Here is a 19,407-nt window from a genome sequence, read left to right on the forward strand (position 1 = left end):
TTTTATTTATTCCTGTGGAATATTACAAATTTGTATTTGTACATAAGTTATATTGATAAATACCGTATGATCGAATAAAAACGGCGTCCAGTTGGCTTGGAAATGAACATCGACGACATTCCCCATATAATTTTACATATAAAATGACAGCGATCTTTATTTCATAGCCATCGCTGACGCCGTTTTTTCTCGATCATACGGTATAATAATAAATGCGGGAAGTTTCTTGAAGCTTGAAAGTAAAAAATTGTTCTTTTTTTTTTGGTATGTGTTTTGTTCTTCTTTGTTTTGTATTAACACAACGTTTTTTTTTAATAAAATACCTCGATTAAATTTTTTCAGTTTTATTCAGTTTTTCTTTCACAATATTTTGAAGTAATCACTTATCAGTCAAATTTTAAATATATTAATTTCCTGCTATGCATTCCAGTTGTACCAACTTATATTTATTTGTAAAATAAAATAAACTACTTTGAAATTAAAATGACAGACACATCTATCCCTGTCAACTTTGAATAAGAAGACTAAGGAAGGAGCATATCAAAAATCTTAGGTGCACCGCGATGGGCCTCAAATATGGCCGACTTAAATTCCGGTTTATCAGTGTCGTTCTAATTTTATTTAAAAAATGTAAAACTATGATGTAGGGTAGACGTGGGGTAGACTCAATAATTTGTTGTTTTATTTTACGTTGTGAATAAATGTTGGTAGTTATTAAAATTGTTATAAAAATATATAATTCTAATAAAAATAGATAAGTTATATAAGTATTTATTACCACAAACATCCGATACGCTACCGAAGCAGGTAAGTCAAATTAACGTATCTAAATTCTTTGACATCTAATCTTTGACAAGTAATAAATAAAAGCTAAAATGCAAGAAAAATATATAATTTAGTTAATTTAAGTGAATTTCATAAATGATCGGTTTACTACATGTATGTATATTACATAGTCACTTACTAGCGAAAAGTTGTTCCATTATTTCACTCAATATTTGCCGAGATCTACCGCACGCTACAGAACCAACTATTTTAGAGTCTTTTTGATAAATCGCGATAGTGTCACTGTTAATTTAAGTTCTGCCACAATTTCCATCTAGATTTACTACCTTTATACAACTATCAGTAGTAGAATAAATAATAAATAACATAAAATAAGCTCCGTAGAGACTGACAAATCCACAAAATTTCAAATCAAATTCAAATGAGTCAAATGAATCGTCAAACAGAACTGTCAAGGATCCCCACCCTAGAGAGCTTTTATGGTGGCTTTTCCGCCCACCATGCATGAATACATGGATAGCATTATGCTCCTTCCTTAGTCTTCTTATTCAAAGACTGTCAAGGATCTTGTCGTTGAATAGACTACAAAACTGACATAAGCAAACTGTTTTCCGATAGCTTTAACAGTACTTGAGTTAAAAATTTACAAAAGAAGTACTTTTTTTCTGTTTTCCAAAATATTTAAAAACGAATATCTCCGGAACAAAAAGTGTCATTCTCAGAAACGAAACGGTTTTGTAAAGCACACATTCAGAACTACAATATATTACAAAATCAGCAAAATCGATTTTCCAAATTTTTTTCTAGATAATAGCGAACCAATAAGAATTTTTACAAATAAAAAACTACGGGAGAATTTACAGTGAAACCCTTTTTCGAAAAGGACAATAGAACTGCAACGGCCAGCTAATTCAGACTTTACTTTAAAATTTTAATAGTCCCTTTTCGAGAAACTTCTCTACCTTTTAGCTACTCTCCGGCTTAACGAAATTAATTATTGCCGGGATACTTAGCCCCGACTTTAATTACTCATAAATCGTAACTAAGTTCGCGACCAATCAGAAAACGTTACAATACATCACGAATTAAATTCATTAACCGTTCCTCTAGGCCCTCGAAACGTTACAAAGTTTCACTCTTGCGACTAGAAAACGAGGACAGAATTTTAGAGGCGACATTTGTTACCATAATAAAAATAACGTCTTTCTAATACATCCTGTATAAAATTGATCGAGGAATGTGGATAGATACAACATTCCTTCAGGACAGACTAACCAAAGACCGCCGACGGAACAGGAGCTGGGATATTTGGGAAAAAATAAAGGACAAACTTATTTTTTTTAGTCGCTACCTGTCACAGAGGTGTCAATTAATTTAAGGTTGATAATATGGTTGTTGTGAGTTTGGCACATAGACAAACAAATAAAAAGAAACTGACAAATCTCATGGTAAAGAGTGGGACCGCGTTCCCGTAGCGCAACTCAGAATAACAATTTTGAAACCAATTAGCAGGACCATGGCAGGACGTACGTCTTTGTTGCTATCTTTCTTTATTATGTGTGCTTTATATGAAAAAGAAAGAGATAGGTATAAAACGTATCGTAAGACATTATGGCACATTCTGGCTGGCGGAAAATTTAAATTAGCCATAATTAGTAGAATTCTTTCATTCTGAAACTGAAAATTTTCACTTAAACTGATTTATTTCCTATATCACGTAAAGGGGAACGTGGTGTAGGGAATAAATCAGTGTAAGTGAATATTTGCAGTTTCCTTCAGAACGAAAGAATACTACTATTATAAGGGAAATTATAAAAAAAAGCAAAAATTGTACTGTTTTATTAACATATTTATTTATACATAAAAATATATAAATTTTTATAATATAATAACAAAAAATAACAGTGTTTATTCCACCCACCTACCAATTTTAAATGCAGAAGAACTGACTGTTGCAGGAAACGATCGGCCAATTTTTTTAAAACGCATTAAAAATCTCATTTTCGAAAAGACTGCCTAATTGCAATAACAAAGTGAATATCCAAGCAAAGAAGACTTTACGAGAATCATGATCCAAGTTCAGTTTTAATCCTAAAACAAACGTAAAATAGGTATATTAATAAAGTTTCTGGTTACTATAAACCAGCTATAAAGTACGTACCCAATTGTATTAATTTGTTATGTTAAGAGAGGTTCGAAATATTTTTGACACTACTACTTCTACTTTTTTCTTAATAAGATGATAAATATAACTACTTACTTGTATTTTACCGGGTGTCTTTAACATATCTATCAGAGAAAGGTGGCACCAATACATATAAAAAATAGATGATACTGGTTCCTGCAGCAAATAAAATAACAAATAGTATAACCTAAAATTATAAGTTACAAAATATAAATACCTATATGGAATAAAGGAATTTGTTCACTATCCATATTCATAAGTCAATAAAATAGAGAGTTTAGAAAAAAAGGTAAATCACCAAAAGAAAATTTAACAAACACGACAAATTGTCATGATGTTGTCATCTTGGTTGTCATGATGACGAAAACAAAATGCGATTGTTCTAATTTCTATTTAGAAATTAAGTTTTATATGGCTGCTTCTTTCTCTCTTGTTATATTAGATTGAGATAGTGGGCCCAATAGACGCAATGCGCAGATCAACATAAACAGAACGAAATTTTGCGTTCTGAGTTGCGCTACGGGAACATTGTCCCCCTCTTTGCCATTTAATTTGCCAGTCTCTTTTTATTTGTCTGTCGATGGTTTGATAGTCAAGATGACAGAAGGCATTCTCTGTACTCAGGTTGGCAAGCTTATCGCTTGAGAAAGATATTGTTATAGTGTAGTTTTGTGTGTTTCCCGTAATTTGAATAAAATAAAACGTGTAAACTCTCTCGGTTGTTATCAATATATAATATTATTCATGTTTATTTGGTGTTTCTTGGTATGTTACTGAGTTGATAGCTCTTAGGGCTGTTTGACTGTCGGATGAGATGTTGCAGGCACGTTTCAATGATGTAGATGGTCCCCCGAAAGATAAAAAAAAAAAAAAAAAAAGAAAGAAAGAAAAAAAGAAAGAAAAAAAAAGAAAGAAAAAAAAAAAGAAAGAAAGAAAAAAGAAAAAAAAGAAAAGAAGAAAAAAAAAAAAAGAAAGAAAGAAAAAAAAAGAAAAAAAAAGAAAAAAAAGTGTTTAGGAGTATTTAGTTTTCAAGTTAAGAGGTCTTACGACAATATCATTTTAACACTCAAGAACATATGTTTCTCCAGAGGACATTTAAATCAAATTTAGCTTACTCTAGACACTGAGAACTCGTCGCACGTTGTCGACGCTCCAAGTTATGCCAAGATTAGTTTTAATTAATTTAGGCAATTATCCTAATATTATGCGCGCCTTTGTTTTATCCGGCGACTTACAATGTTTCTCTCGAGTACCAGAAATTCATTAAATTCATTTCGGGAAAACGCGCGTTTCGAGATTTTCGAGGACTCGCAGCCAGAAGTTGTCTGGAGTGGCCTAGGGGGAGAGGGGATGTGCGAGGAAGAGAATGGGAGGCATAGAAAAGAGACAGAGGGAAATAAATGTGTAAACCAGCACGGTGATGCTTTTGGTTTTGATGGATGGTGTTCCGAGAAGTCAGTTATAGATTATAGAAACATACAGGCTAGCTTTGCCTTGAAGAGTTATAAATTCTTCTGGATTTGTTTGTACTTCTCCTTTCTTATACAGGGTGTCTGATTTCGCCCCAAGAAACATAATTATAAGGTTTATTTAGCGAAAAAAAAATGAAAACTAAGAATTTTTTGATTTTTTTTTTAGTAAAAATTCATAATTTCTTGATAATGTGGCAACATAGGTAATAGATTAAATTTACAAGAAAGAAAATCCAGAAAAGATTCAGTGGTTCTTAAAATTTAAGCAAAAGTGCATATTTTATGGAAGTCTGGTTACCACTAAATTGTGTAAATATTTCTAAATTTTATCATCACATCCTGTATTCTTTTACATGAAGTAATAAAAAACACAAATTAGAACACTAAAGATCAGTTCCAAATCATCAAATAATATTTTATACAAATCAAAAACAAGCCAAATTGGATATGCGAGAAAAAATCCGTCAAAATAAAAACGAAATTCCGAACAATTTATGATTTAATTAAAACCACCAACCCCGTCTAATGAAAACCGGAGCCAAAAAAAAGTTACAATTTCCGCGAATTAAAAAATAATTAATTTTCTTAACCCCGAAATTCGAGGCGAGGGGTGTAGAAGCGTTCCTGTGCCTTCTTGCAGCCCTTCAAATTGGGGGGGTGTTTTAAACCGCGCAATAAAAACGAATTTCCCGCTATCGGTAAAATTGAGATTGTTTAATAATTGCTCATTTTTGTGCGACGACGTAATTTTTTTTATTTCATTCTTTAATTATTGGTATTTTACGAAGTATTTGGTCCTGTTGAACTGATAAAACAAAGAGTTTTTCGTATCGGATTTTTTTTAAACTAGTAAAAGTTAGTTCTTTACTTTTAACGGTTTTTTAATAATTAGTGTTAATTTTGACAAGTTTTATGTCAATTTTTAGTAACCGACGTCTAGAGATTGACCTTTCCAAAATTATTATCGATTGTCATTCCCAAGCCGTGTTTAACGCCGTTTTTTTTTTCGATTATACGGTATTATAACCACTTTAGAGTTGCTTATTCTTTATTAGTTGATAAAATAATTAGGAAACGTAGGTATAGTCTGTGAAACGAATAACTTTGAATTTGACAGATCCCGCGGGTTTTCCTAGTGTTAATTTTATTAAGTTAGCAACTTGCGGCCATGCTGATGCAAAGCCGTCTCTAATAGAACAGCCACGGAGCGAATTTTATGACGTCACGCTAGTTAGATACTACGGATTAATAAATATGATGTAGAATACATGGAAAACATAATTATTCCTCGTATATGCAATTTTATGGATTATATTCGACACTATTTTTTTCATATGACACAACACTGATGAAAGCTATAAACGTTACCTATAACGTTTTTTTAAACCAAAAAAAATAATGAAAACTTAATCAGCGTTTTTCCCGAACCTATATCCCAAGAAAATCAAAAATTTTAGAATAATTTTACATATAAAATGAGAGCGATCTTTATTTCATAGCCATCGCTGACGCCTTTTTTTCTATGATATTGTATTATTTGCAAATATAATTTTTCAAACATTGATGCTTTCAAAATATACATATAAATTTTGTGAATGCAAATAATAATATATCACTATTAGTAGATATTGAATGTTTTTTGTTAAATTAGATAGATTTTCAAACCCCAAAATTTAAAATATATTTTATATTTTACCCCTTATCTTATGTACCTATTCATTATTTGTATATTGTAAAACATTTGCTGCATTTGTATGGTTCATAGTTTATTTGCCAAAGTATTTATTACTATAAATAGGTATATATATTGTATTTATTAACTGTATATTATGTATATTTCATGTAAACTATATCATTTTTAAAATACAAACCAAAAATACGAGGAATAATTATGTTTTCAACGTATTCTACAACATATTTATTAATCCGTGGTATCTAACTAGCGTGACGTCATAAATCTCGCTCCGAGGCTGTTCTATTAGAGACGGCATTGGGCTGATCTTTAGAAATGTCAAAAGCTGATGACATTTTACTTTTGTCAATTATGACATTTCGCGGCGATTTTTTGCAAGAAGTGGAAGAACTGTCACTTGTTTTATTATTTTCCTTTTCTATTTCACGAAAGTAAAAAGAGTTACCTATCTGATTCGTTCAGGCACTCATTTTAAAGAACATCAGTAACTTTTTGGACAGAGGGATTTGATATTTGCAATGTTGGTAAAAAATAACGGTCAAAATTCAAAGTTATTCATTTTATAGACTATATAAATTTGCAATTTCTGAAAATTGACTTTTCAAGTGAAGAAAGATACGTCAAAATATTTTTCAATACCGTACGATAGAGAGTTATTTCGTGGTTTAAAAAGAATTTTTAAGAATGTCAATTATAAATTTGTTTATATTGCTAATAATAAATTACAACAATTATTAGGTAATCCTAAAGATAAAACACCTCCACAGGAAAGGTCGGGTATTTATGAAATTTCATGTAAAGACTGTAATCGGAAGTATGTTGGGCAAACTAGAACATCAATATTAACTAGATTTAAAGAATATTGTATAAATATTAATAATTTAAATTTACTTAAACAAGTCTCAAATTACAGGCCATTATATGCATATAAGAACGTCAAAAAATAGCGCTATTATTTTGGTATTATAACATGGCTGGGAAACTTAAATGGAAATGACGGTTCATTAAAAATAGTTTTTCCTCCAAGATGCAGAGGCGCAAAATATTAAAACTGTCAATATTAACAACGCAAATGTCAATATCTGACAATAATAAAATTTGATTTTTAACTGTCACTCAGAGACGCTTTTGTTGTGATTTTACGGTTTGATTTCGTTTTGATTTGTCTAATTATTGTAAAATTAAATTCCTTCAGAGTTTTTGCCAGTATTCTGTTTTAGATAATGTTTTTTAAAAATGGTGGGACAATTTGTGTTTTGTATAGACTCTTGTACTACACTTGTTGTACTTGACTTGTTGTACACCTGGTTTCCGAAGGATACAATGGTAAGTAAATTAAACATATCTACTTACAGTTATAGATTTATTAAATTAGTACTGCTAATAAATGCTACTTGCTGAGCAGTTATTTAATTTTATTTACGGTGCATGTAAGGAATTAAGGACGCGCGTTGTGTTATATTAGCACGATCAGCAGATGATTACATCTAATTTAATTTGTTTTTATTATTTCAGGTCTCAAACGGAAACAAACTGGGAATCTTGCCTACACCAAAATTATATAGCCGTTTCCAATTCACTTCAAAGGAGGGAAAATTATGTAAAACTGTCTGCTATTTGCAGAAAACCGCCAAAAATTAAATTATAACTGTAACAACTTAATATATACTATTTCTAGTCTTTTTAATATATTTTTTAATGAATATCCGACATATAAGAACACTTTGTATGCTTTTAATTAAGTTGATTTATCGTTTATAATATGTTCGACCTAATTAAAAGCACACAAAGTGTTCTTACATGTATGTCTAAATTTATTTTAAATTAACTAAAACAACCCCCATTCCCCGCACCCCTCTCTTCCATTAGTATTTCTTCCTCCGCCTACCAGAGGCGCCCTTGTATAATAAAATTGAAATGTATTATAAGTTGCCTATCTATTTAATAGTATAAGTCTTTTATCTATGGTATTATAACCACATTTATTTATTAGATACAAATGCGTCAATGTCCAAAAATATATTTTTGTATATTTCCCTTTACCGTCAGTGCGCAAAAACTCACCCTATAAGCTACGACACTAGCCTACAATAAAACACATCTGTGCCCTTATGAAAAGAAGGGTGGAAAATACGTGTAAAATACCTTGTAACATTTTCACATATCCCAAATCCAAAATAATATTTTTTTTTTTCTCAAACTATATAAGATTTTCTTTTCGATAAAAAGTAAACTGTAATTTTGGAAGATTTTCTAAATAAATTGTGACTGGAGTAATAATACGATAAGTCATACTAATTCAGTCAATTTCTTTTCATTATTTTTTCTAACAAGATTTTTTTATGGCATACCATTTGAATATCCCGCCAAAAGATCCCTAAGCTGATTGGTGGGTCCGCATACTTCCACAGCACTGACCCGTACAGAGAACCTTGCTCCAGTTTTCTGTTTTTGCTCGTTGATTCCCTTAAACAACCACGAGATGGCGCAAGGGATGATGCCTAAGGTGTTTGAATTGTCCGGTGTGCCCAGCATGGTATACGATTTGCCTGAAAATAAAAAAAAGGTTATTTAGTCACAAAATATCAGTCACAAACGTCATAATAGTATAAAAACTGTAACTTTCTAATGCTTAAATAATCTAATAATACGTCTAAAGATAATGAGGTACAATACAAAAGTTTGATAACATTTTCACAGTTTTTAAGTGTATGAGACACATTTATTATTATTTGAAATCAACAATTTTCTATGGGAATTATGATTTATGATTTTTCCCTATCAGTTTAACGCACGGCAGTGGTGTAGTTCCAAATGGGTCTCCAGGGATTTATTTGAATTATCTGGCTCATGTTTCGTAAATGAAACGACCCTTTAGGCTAAAACACGAAAAATATTAAAAAAAACACGTTTTTTCGTACAGCTATTAGTAATTACGTTGTGATTAATTACGTTTAAAGCAGATAAAAAATGGTGTTTTATTTTTCTTCCTTTTTCTTCGATCAAATTGTTGCATGAGATATTTTCTATATGTCTTTGTTTTGTTTACATATATCTTGTATCGTATTGGAAATGGTTTATTTGTCATGGCCAATCATTTATTGCATGTTAAAATAGATAAAATATTTTTACACAAGATAAAAGTTAAGATAAAATGCACTATTATAAAATAAGCACATCACAGTAATTAAAAGTACTGTATACCACTGAAATATTTATTAATATTTCAATGCTTTAGGTCAATTTTTTTGACCTATAACCCTTCACTGCTTTTTAGAAAATCAATAATACTAAAATTGATCATACCAAAAAGGTAGCTTTTAATTGGAGTTTTAAATTGAGGTCTTGGTAAATTTCTTACGTTTAAAGAACATTTATTTTAAGCATGCCGAAGTATAACAAAGGCTGGAGTTTTACACGCAGATGTACAGACTTTATATTCATTCTGTTTCTGGTTGCATAATTGTGTTGTTCATTATGCGTACTATAATAGTTCTACGTTATCTTTCACAAATAAAAAACACTGAAGGACATAGCAACATGGAGGTATCAGTATTCCCATTCCCTTGTAGGCGTTTTTTGTATCTGCTTGATAATTTAAATTTAGCAAAATTCTTATTGCTTTTCTTTGCTAAAATAAAATAGTTATTTTTTGTAAACAGTGCTGGGCGTTAATCCAAGGGAGACTGACTTTCAGCAGTGGTCTACTGTTTTTGGATGAACGCCCAGCAGTGTTTACAAAAGATAACTATTTTATTTTGTAGATTTTCTTGCAGTGACAAAATCCCCATATAGAACTTTTTTGAAGAGTTGAATCCGCCAGGTATAGACATTTTTTAAAACTATTTATTTAATATCGATGAAAAGAAAAATATATTGCAAAGGACGAAAAATCCGTAAAATAAAAAACGTAAAAGAGCCGGGGAACGATTTAGAAATGTCCGTAATCCCGTAAAGTAGATATCCCGCTTTCCTCGATGCAGTATTTATTCTAAAGAGGGCTTTAAAGGCGGGCTTATCGCCTCCGTGAAAACGACTAAATCCAATACAGTATTACTTTTAGTCGTGCGTCGAATGGGGAAGGAGCGTTTTCCACCACCCCGGCACCTTTTTTCCTCTTCGTTTTCCGATTTTTCCTTCAATTAAGCAAAGGTCCGCACCCTATTACCGGAAAAAAGGGCTTCGATTCGTTTTTCTTCAGATATTTTCCCACTTTGAGATTTATTTATTCATTGTTTTGGGTGTATAACATTTTTCTTTCTGACTGTGAATCCGATAATTACTTTTATTTCAAACGTCACAAAAGTATTAATTATTATTATGTATATATTTGCACTATCCAATCCAATTGCAACCCCAATTTTGTCTCAAACTTTTTATTTTTAATTCTATTATTTTTCTAACTCGGATCGGATAAATCATATAGAATTTTGTGTATTTTTACAGCTTTAATTAGGTGCTCTGTTGACTCCATTTCTAAATTGCAACAAGAAAAAAGACACAAAATAACGGAAAATTCCTATCAGTTGGGTCGCGATCACGCGATCAAACTCGACAAGTTGAATCTGATCGCCACCGCAGAATAGAACGCCGCCAGGCCGGTTCGTCTCCAAAACTCGATCGCGCCAATGTGAAACTACCCATATGTATTCTTCAGCAACTTTTGGCCGCGGCCGCGTGGTGATCGTGGTCGCGACAGTGATCGCACCAGTGTGCGTACAGCTTAAGAGCTCATACTTTTGTCCCACTCTAGAGTATATCCTGTATTTGCTCGATATTTAATTATTTACAAAGTACAATATTTATATATTTGCCTTTAAAATTGTTTAAAAAAGGAAAATGAACAGTGTTTTTTTTTCAGTCAATGGACTTTCCATTTCTAGGGGCAATTAAAGCTAAATGCCACGCATAAGCGCCCTTTTTCTTGAAAAGATTGATAAGAAAACCGGACAAATGTAAGAAGGAGACTGTTATTAATGGCCGACAAGCTTTTAGATCCCATTTTTATGCAAAGCAGGTAGCGTTTATTTAAATTGATTTAAAGGCGAATTAATCAAAGGACACGTTCGCCTATTAGTCTTATCCCCTTTAGCAGAAAATACATTTTTTTACACGAAATATATTTAATCTTGCTGTTTTTATTGTTTGGACGCATATAATTATTTTAATACATTTCTTCAGTTTTATGATAATATAAAATTTTCAAAAAAAAATTATTTATATCATTTTTTATTGTTTTATAGGATCCTAACGTGTGGTGCATCAGGTAATATAGGTATAACGCGGAACATAGGTAATCCCATGTTAATTATCAAAATAGGATACAACATTTTAATGAACAGTTCTTTCCATAAAATCAATAAAATGAAAAATATACGAAATAATATACATGTACTGATTTCTTTCGAAAACCGACAACTATGTTATTATGATGAAACTATGAACCCTTCCTGGACACAAACGGTACATTGTGAGACAGAAAATTGTAGAGAGAAACAAGCCCTATAACATAGGATACAACATTTTAATGAACAGTGCTTTCCATAAAATCAATAAAATGAAAACTATACGAAATAATATACATGTACTGATTTCTTTCGAAAACCGACAACTATGAAACTATGAACCCTTCCTGGACACAAACGGTACATTGCGAGACAGGAAATTGTAGAGAGAAAGAAGCCCTATAACATAGGATACAACATTTTAATGAACAGTTCTTTCCATAAAATTAACAAAATGAAAAATATACGAAATAATATACATGTACTGATTTCTTTCAAAAATCGACAACTATGAAACTATGAACCCTTCCTGGACACAAGCGGTACATTGTGAAACAGGAAATTGTAGAGAGAAACAAGCCCCATAACATAGGATACAACATTTTAATGAACAGTGCTTTCCATAAAATCAATAAAATGAAAAATATACGAAATAATATACATGTACTGATTTCTTTCGAAAACCGACAACTATGAAACTATGAACCCTTCCTGGACACAAACGGTACATTGCGAGACAGGAAATTGTAGAGGGAAACAAGCCCTATACAGGGGCGCATATACGGTAGGGATGATGGGGGTAATTACACCTCCCAGAAAGAAATTAATTAATAATATAAAATTTGGTATAAAATAAAATTGTTACAAAAAAGTTAATAATACAAATTAAAACAGAATATCCAAACCAATCCAAGTCGATTTTTTTCCACAGTTACGAGAAAAAATAAATCGCAAAAAAACACCTCTCTGGTTTCCGTTTGGTTTCAACGCGGTGGTGATTACAAAAAATATTTTTTTTTATTTTGGTGACTTTCTTCCACTGTCAAAAAAACCTAGAATTTTTTTCAAGAAATCTATCTGTTTATTAAGAGTTATCAACCAAGTTTCTATATTAACGACATAATGAGTTTAAAAGACCGTTAAAAACTCCACTACGAAACTTGTAGCCAGTAACTTTCGTCTGTCTACTTAAACAACTCCCCCGATTACCAGCGAGCCCGAGCACAATACGCTCTACAAGTTTAAATTGAAATGGAGTGCGTTATGAGCACTAAATTTTAATGAAAATCTTAAAACGGAATTAAGATTAATCTGGTTGTTTGCGAGGCCTATACTAGGCGTACACGTAACGAACAACACCAGTTCGGTGGAGAATAACCAGAGAGAGCTTAAAGTTTGTGGAGTTTTAGCAATAGCGGAAGTTTTGGAGAAATGGCAGAGAACTATCGATAGTAAATCGATAGTTTCGATTATAGAAAGATATCGATTAGGGTGTACAAAAAAAATAAATATTTATTTCTTTTTATTCATCGTGAAAATATCGTTCATGATGATGAAAAAAAATTGGCGACGGGAGGCACATATAGCCGGCCATTCTAAAATATGTTAATAAAAAGTTGATAAACAGTTCTTTTAGTTTCAAAGTAAAGGAATTTTCCAATTTTGGTCCGCGGTTATTTCCCCTATCCGCCACCTGGGGTCGCGTCCGATGGGAGTTCTTAGACACGAATTTTAATCCAAATATTGACGTTACTTCAGAAATTATTTAGAAAAAATCGAAATAAAAATGAAACTTTTACACCCTGTATCTCTGAAGCTAAGCATTTTCGGACCTACATTCATACGAACTTTTTTATTTATTTTTATATGCACAATATGCTGCCGAAGTTTCCGGAATACAATTCGTACCACCCTGTATACGTCCAAGCAATAAAAACAGCAAAATTAAACGTTTGTCATTTGAAAAAAATGTATTTTCTTTTTTTTTTGGTAAGCCACTTTTAAAAACACCCGGTATAAAAAATACAATTTTTTATAACACATCGTGTCACAAAAACAGATGATCCGCATTCTCTACCTCCTCAATCGCACCAAACGACTCGGCAAAAATCGGTCCACGACGTCGTTCGCCACACGCGACTTTTCCCACATCCTTGCATCACTTTAAACCTTGTTCCCCATCCCCCGCGCCGTCGAAACAAAAGCCCATTTTATAAATAATGCCGGATAATAATGCCCGAACGACACTTCTGGCGCTGCTTTCGGATCGTCTCCCGAAACCGGGCCCGTGCATCTTTCAGGCCCGGGTTTGCATAGAAATAGGCACATTACGGGAATAGAGTGTCCCCTTCTTACCCCTCTCGAAGCGGTGCTGCAAAATTCAGCCCTGGGAACGACAGGAGAAAATGAGAGATAAGTCTTGTCGTGATCTCGAACAGATTTTCCAAGCCAAAACTCATTGTGTCTATGATGTAAGAGAATCACTCGAAAAATTTAACTAAACTAACTGTAAATTAGAGATGAGTTTAATAGCAAAAGACAGTAAAAGTGAACACTGGTTATGTGGTTCTAAGGCTCAATAAACTTTTTTGTTGTCCTTGTCTATACAGGATGCTACAAATTCGAGGTACGAGGAGCATTGGTAACCGTAACCGTAATAGATACGAATATGGTTAAATTGGGGCAAAGTTGCGTCTTGGGATGTTCACCAAGATCCCAAGTAGCAAAAAGAAATTCTAAAAGGATTGAATTATTTTATAACAGTCGAATAGCGTTGTCTTAAGGACTGCTTGATTTTATTAAGCGTTTGGTTTCGACCATTCTGTTTTTTAATAAAAGTTGTCATATTAAACTATTTTCTAGTGGTTTTTACAACGTATCCTATAACGCATTAAACGATAATTTCTTTTTAGTATGATATAACACTTAATAAGATAATGCTATATGATAACAAACATATTATTTTATTAGACTCTTATACCCACCATGTAAGAGTTCTATAATATTCATATAACTAGTAGTCACAAGATCATATAATAGTTACTTAAACTTGTCTTATTAAAGTTGTATTACGTTGTATGATAGAATGTTTTATTGCGTTAAACTACGGTGCTGTATACAACACCAGTTATATAGCCTTATATGATAAAATTGTGATTAACAAAATAAATTCGCTGTAATATCTGCATTATAAAACTGGTAATGTATAATATAACCTCATTTTAAATTAAATGGTATACCTAGTTATTTATTTTGTTATTGTTGTTGTTGCAAAAGTAATATCTACGTACGAGTATAATCAATCACAGCTATTATGAATTCTGGACAAAGTTGGAAAAAAGTTAACAAACGCAGTGGTAGTTATAAAGGGCATGTAAGAAAAAACTCTTCGAAATTACGGTAAATAATCCCGAGAATTCCCTGGGTTACCAAAAGCCAAAATCTCTCGGGTTGTCTGGTTTCTTCAAAGCATTGTTGCCACGTTGATGAAAAAGTTTTACTGCAGTAATGTTTGTATTTTTTTATTGTTGTTTTTCCAGTCTTTAGGTTGCCGCTCACTCGTCGGGCACGCATGAAATGCATTGCGTGCACGAATCCATGAAAATCTGATCATTTTTCTTAGTTTAAATACTAATCAAATGAGATTTGGCAACATCTATTTGTCACAAATCTCAATATATCCAAAATAGTTCTATAGTGCCTGGAAATTCTGCGTAATGATAGATATTTATCCTATACCGTTTTATTTTACAACAAAGACTTATTTAAGGGATTCATTTATGATAAAATGGTTGCATTATAATTCGCCATGTTTAAGGCAGAATTTTTGTATGGCCTATGGCCGCCATTATATGAGCAAAATTAAAAACATCAAAATAAATTGTAAAATGTTATTTTTGAGAACTATTTTGTGATAAGATTCCCACATACAGTAATAAAGTGTTTAATTAAATTAAAAACAAAAATTTTTGAAAAGTTTATTTTATTTTATTGTTTAAATTTGTACGAAAACCTTAATCGAAATTAAAGCGCTTTAATTTTTTGCCAAATACATACCTATAATCTACCAGTAAAATTTTCGGCGCAACAAAAATTGTCCCTACTTTTCAAACCCTATTAATGATTTTTTATATTCCATATTTGTTGTACCTTCTGGCTCTACCCGCCATTTTCATTGTCAAGTAAAGTCTCCTTTTTAACAATCCACATCCACTAGATTCATTTTACGACACGCTTAAAATATAATTTGCTCCTAATATTCTTCGGTAAAAAATAAAATACTCTTTTACCTCGCTAAATGATCAAATGTTTTTATTGTTCTGTTTCTTAGATGTGACCACGTAATACACAATAAAACAAGTTTTATAATAGTTATATAATGCTATGTAAAATAGTTGCATAAGAGTTGTATACCCTTTTTATAGAACTTCTATACTACTAAACGGTTGAATAAAAATGGGCCTTTTTTGGTTGTAAAGCTATCATATTACGGTATTATAGCACGTTATATGAATTGAGGTATCCTATAAAAATTATCACATAGCTGTTTATACAGCCTTTATAAAATAAAATTTGCTACTTGGGATGCCATCAAAAAAGTTTTAAAAATTTCAAGGATTGCTGAGTTTTTTGGAAAAAACTAATTTTTTTGAAAAATAATTTTATTTTTTCCTGTCGTTATCTGATAGTAATCAGTTTTTTTTTTCAAAAAACTCAGCAATCCTTGAAATTTCTGAAACTTTTTTGATGGCATCTTTGTGAACATCCCAAAGCGCAACTTTGCCCAAATTTAACCATGTCCGTATCTATTACGGTTAGCGAGATACCAATGCTCTTACCTCGAATTTGTAGCACCCTGTATACTATTTTATCACAGGTACGTTCTTATACGTTTCGTGTTTTTAACAGATACGTTCACAGCTTTGTTTTTTAGCCGACCATACCAACAGGTATGGTCGTCCGTCTGTCCGTCTGTCTGTAACACGATAACTCAAAAACCGCTAAACCGATTTTAACCAAATTTGGCACAAAAATACTGTGGCACCCGAGAACCATTAGTTTTTGGTGGGAGTGGGGGATTGGTAAGGGAGTATGGGAGGGGGTTAAAAATTTTAAAAAATCGTAACTCCAAAATTACGGTAGCTGTGGTGTCTGGGAGTTTTTTGACTAGATAAATTTGATGTCAATATAACTTCTATTTGGAGGGGGCGCCACCTATATGTGTTTTAACTGTTTTGAAGAGTAATAACTTTTCGTCCGTACCTGTATAAAACCACTGAGTAAGAGAATATACATTCTTTTAATTAATTTTTTACTTAAAAAACACGGAAGTGAAAAAACACTTACCAAGTCCGGCATGTCCGAAACAAAACAAACATCCGTCGGTACCATTGATCACAGCGTGGATGACATCTGTCAGAGCGCTCGAACACACCTCACTCTGAAATGAAAACAAACAAAATTCATAAATCCAACCAACTTATGTTATATATTTTTTATTTTATTAAATAAACAACACAAAAATTAATTTTGAGACTGGTTTTACAAGATACCGAGCTCCTCTGATATTCCCATTTTCAGTTTGACATTTTCCCCATTCTCTTTAGACTTGTTTTAGCCGTCAATGGGGTATAACAGCAAAATTATTATTCCAGTAATAATGCAAGAACAAGGGTGGTGGTCTGTCTCATCCTTTTCACAGTCTGGATGAGCTTCGATCATTCGATGGCAATGTACAGGTTTGCTCTTTACTACACAACAGTGGCGTAGGGTTATAAAGTTCAACACAAAATTCACCACAAAAAAACGTTTACTTTTAGACTTAAGCAACAATATTCATTTTTACCATTTTAAGCAGTTTAACGGAATAAAAGACTCGCTATGATATTATTCATGTTTAAAATACTTGAGTAAAAATGAGTTAAATATAACAGATTCCATTGCATAATCTGCAGATAAAAATAAGTAAATATGTTCGTACAATGCGTTTATAATGTAATGAACAAAGAGAAGACAGTAAACACGTTGCCAAACGTACGAAATAAACCGAGAAACTGTGCACATCGTTGAGAGACGTGGAAGGGGATATAACAGATTTGTCGCAGTTGACCGGTCGACCCATAGACAAACAGAAAAATTAAAAGACTGCCAGAAGACATACGACGCGCAGGCAAATGTTCCCGTAGCGCATCGACGCAAGTGCCGAAATACGTCCATCTAGCTATCTGTGTTTCGACACTAGTCCGTTAGTCTTAGCATATTCAGAAAGAACACGCTAACCTCCAGCGTTGCCAATTTGTGAGGAATTCCCCAAATTTTGGGGAATCCGGAGCCGATTAGGAATTTTGTGGGGATTATTAATAGGCGGCGAAAATAAGGGGAGTTTCAACATTTTTTGCTGATTGAAAATGGCGTAAAATTTTTAGCTTTAAAAACGGAGCGGGACGATATATCTTTCCCAACTTAAAAATTATAATCTGCTTTTTACTTGTGCTTCCCTTTGCAAATGCTTCAGTTGAAAGAAAATTTAGTGACCTGAAATTATTTAATGACTTCTAGGGAAGGGATTAAAAAACAAGGAGGTAATTTACAGTTTAATCCCTCTAACATAATATATAATAAATATTGTATTTTTATTAAAATTATTTTTTTTTGTTAAAATAATCATATGGGGAATTTTTGGTGAATCGGGACTAGATTTTTGGGTAGTTTAAAAAATTGACATTGGCAACGCCGCTAACCTCATTCTTTTGTTTGTTTGTTCAAAAACCGGCACGGCGTAATACAAGGCTTGATCATTTTTTAAGAAATTTTTGATTGTTAATTTTATTTTTGTGCAAACTAAACAGTTGTTTTTTTATTAAAAATAGCAGACAAAGGTAAGAAAGGTGATGTCCATGCAGAAGTTTTTATTTCACAGGCTATTCTTTCTAGAAATTATACCATCCAGCTCTCCTATTTAATTATTAAATGAAAGTATAAAAAGAGATATCAAGGGCTATTCTGTTAAAATATCATCCAGTCTAGGCCCTGTTGTGAACCAGAAGGTCCGCTAAGTTGGATGTTGGATATAGAATGGAAGGAAACAAGGCATAATTGTATGTCCCTTGATGTAGGAGGGTAGGTTTGTTTCTAATAGGCAGTAAAACCAAAAATTCTACTGTGAATCTTCATATTCTAGGCCTGTAAAGGTAAATAATTCCTGGAGCCATCTCGAGGTATAGTACTCAAGTCGGAGCGAACCAATTGATAGCACGATGAAAAGAAATAATAGCCATCATAAAACTGTAAATATGTATATAACTAGTACAATGTAGCTATTTTAACTGTAAGTACAATGTAGCTAGATATTTAGTAGAATAGGGGTATTATAAATTAATACAAAATACAATAATTGGTCATTCTTTCCATTCCCATTCAATTCTTCCCATTTAATTGTTTCCCATAAAAAAGAAAATTAAAATTAAGAGTGCCCTTAACCAAAAATAGTGAAATAAATGGAGATAGTCAAATTTTATATTAACATGTAAGACTTTGAATAAAAAGGTGTAAAAGGATTATAAATGCTGTATTTATATCCTTTAGTATCATGATAATATAAAATTTGAGTAGGTATCTCCATTTATTTCACTGTTTTTGGTTAAGGGCACTCTTAGTTTTAATTGCCTTAAAAATAATAAGCAGAATAATAATTTAAATCTCCCGCTCTTTCATAGTTCGTTCCTGTAGCCAAGTAGAGGGCGCTAATAGCGCAATCTCCCAACATTTTACCACGCGATTCACCACTCTCTAAACTATTAACTTTCTCTATGGGTCGACCCAATCAATACCTCTGTCAGTACTTAAAGTTCTATGGGAAGGTGTACGTCATGCGTCCAGCTTCACGATTTAATTACGTCTCGTGATACTTGATTTGTTTATTTATTAACGAGCCGTTGTAATTTTCCCTATAGCTTGAATTTTTTTAAGGGCGAGCTAGAAACACTT

The 19,407-nt window shown here is 32.3% G+C and overlaps 1 protein-coding gene across 1 annotated transcript in view; it reads right to left on the reverse strand.

The window, feature by feature from the left end:
* Positions 1–19,407, reverse strand: part of LOC115890336 (kinesin-like protein GA13060) — a gene marked incomplete in the record, with an annotated part of 701,789 nt that overhangs the window by 36,531 nt on the left and 645,851 nt on the right. Inside the window, 2 exon segments of the mRNA XM_030910529.1 lie at positions 8,488–8,685; positions 16,768–16,861. Of these exon segments, the coding sequence (XP_030766389.1) occupies positions 8,488–8,685; positions 16,768–16,861 (292 nt within the window).

This window comes from Sitophilus oryzae, unplaced genomic scaffold (assembly GCF_002938485.1).
Source record: "Sitophilus oryzae breed Bouriz unplaced genomic scaffold, Soryzae_2.0 scaffold_863_pilon_pilon, whole genome shotgun sequence".
Classification (NCBI taxonomy): domain Eukaryota; kingdom Metazoa; phylum Arthropoda; class Insecta; order Coleoptera; family Curculionidae; genus Sitophilus; species Sitophilus oryzae.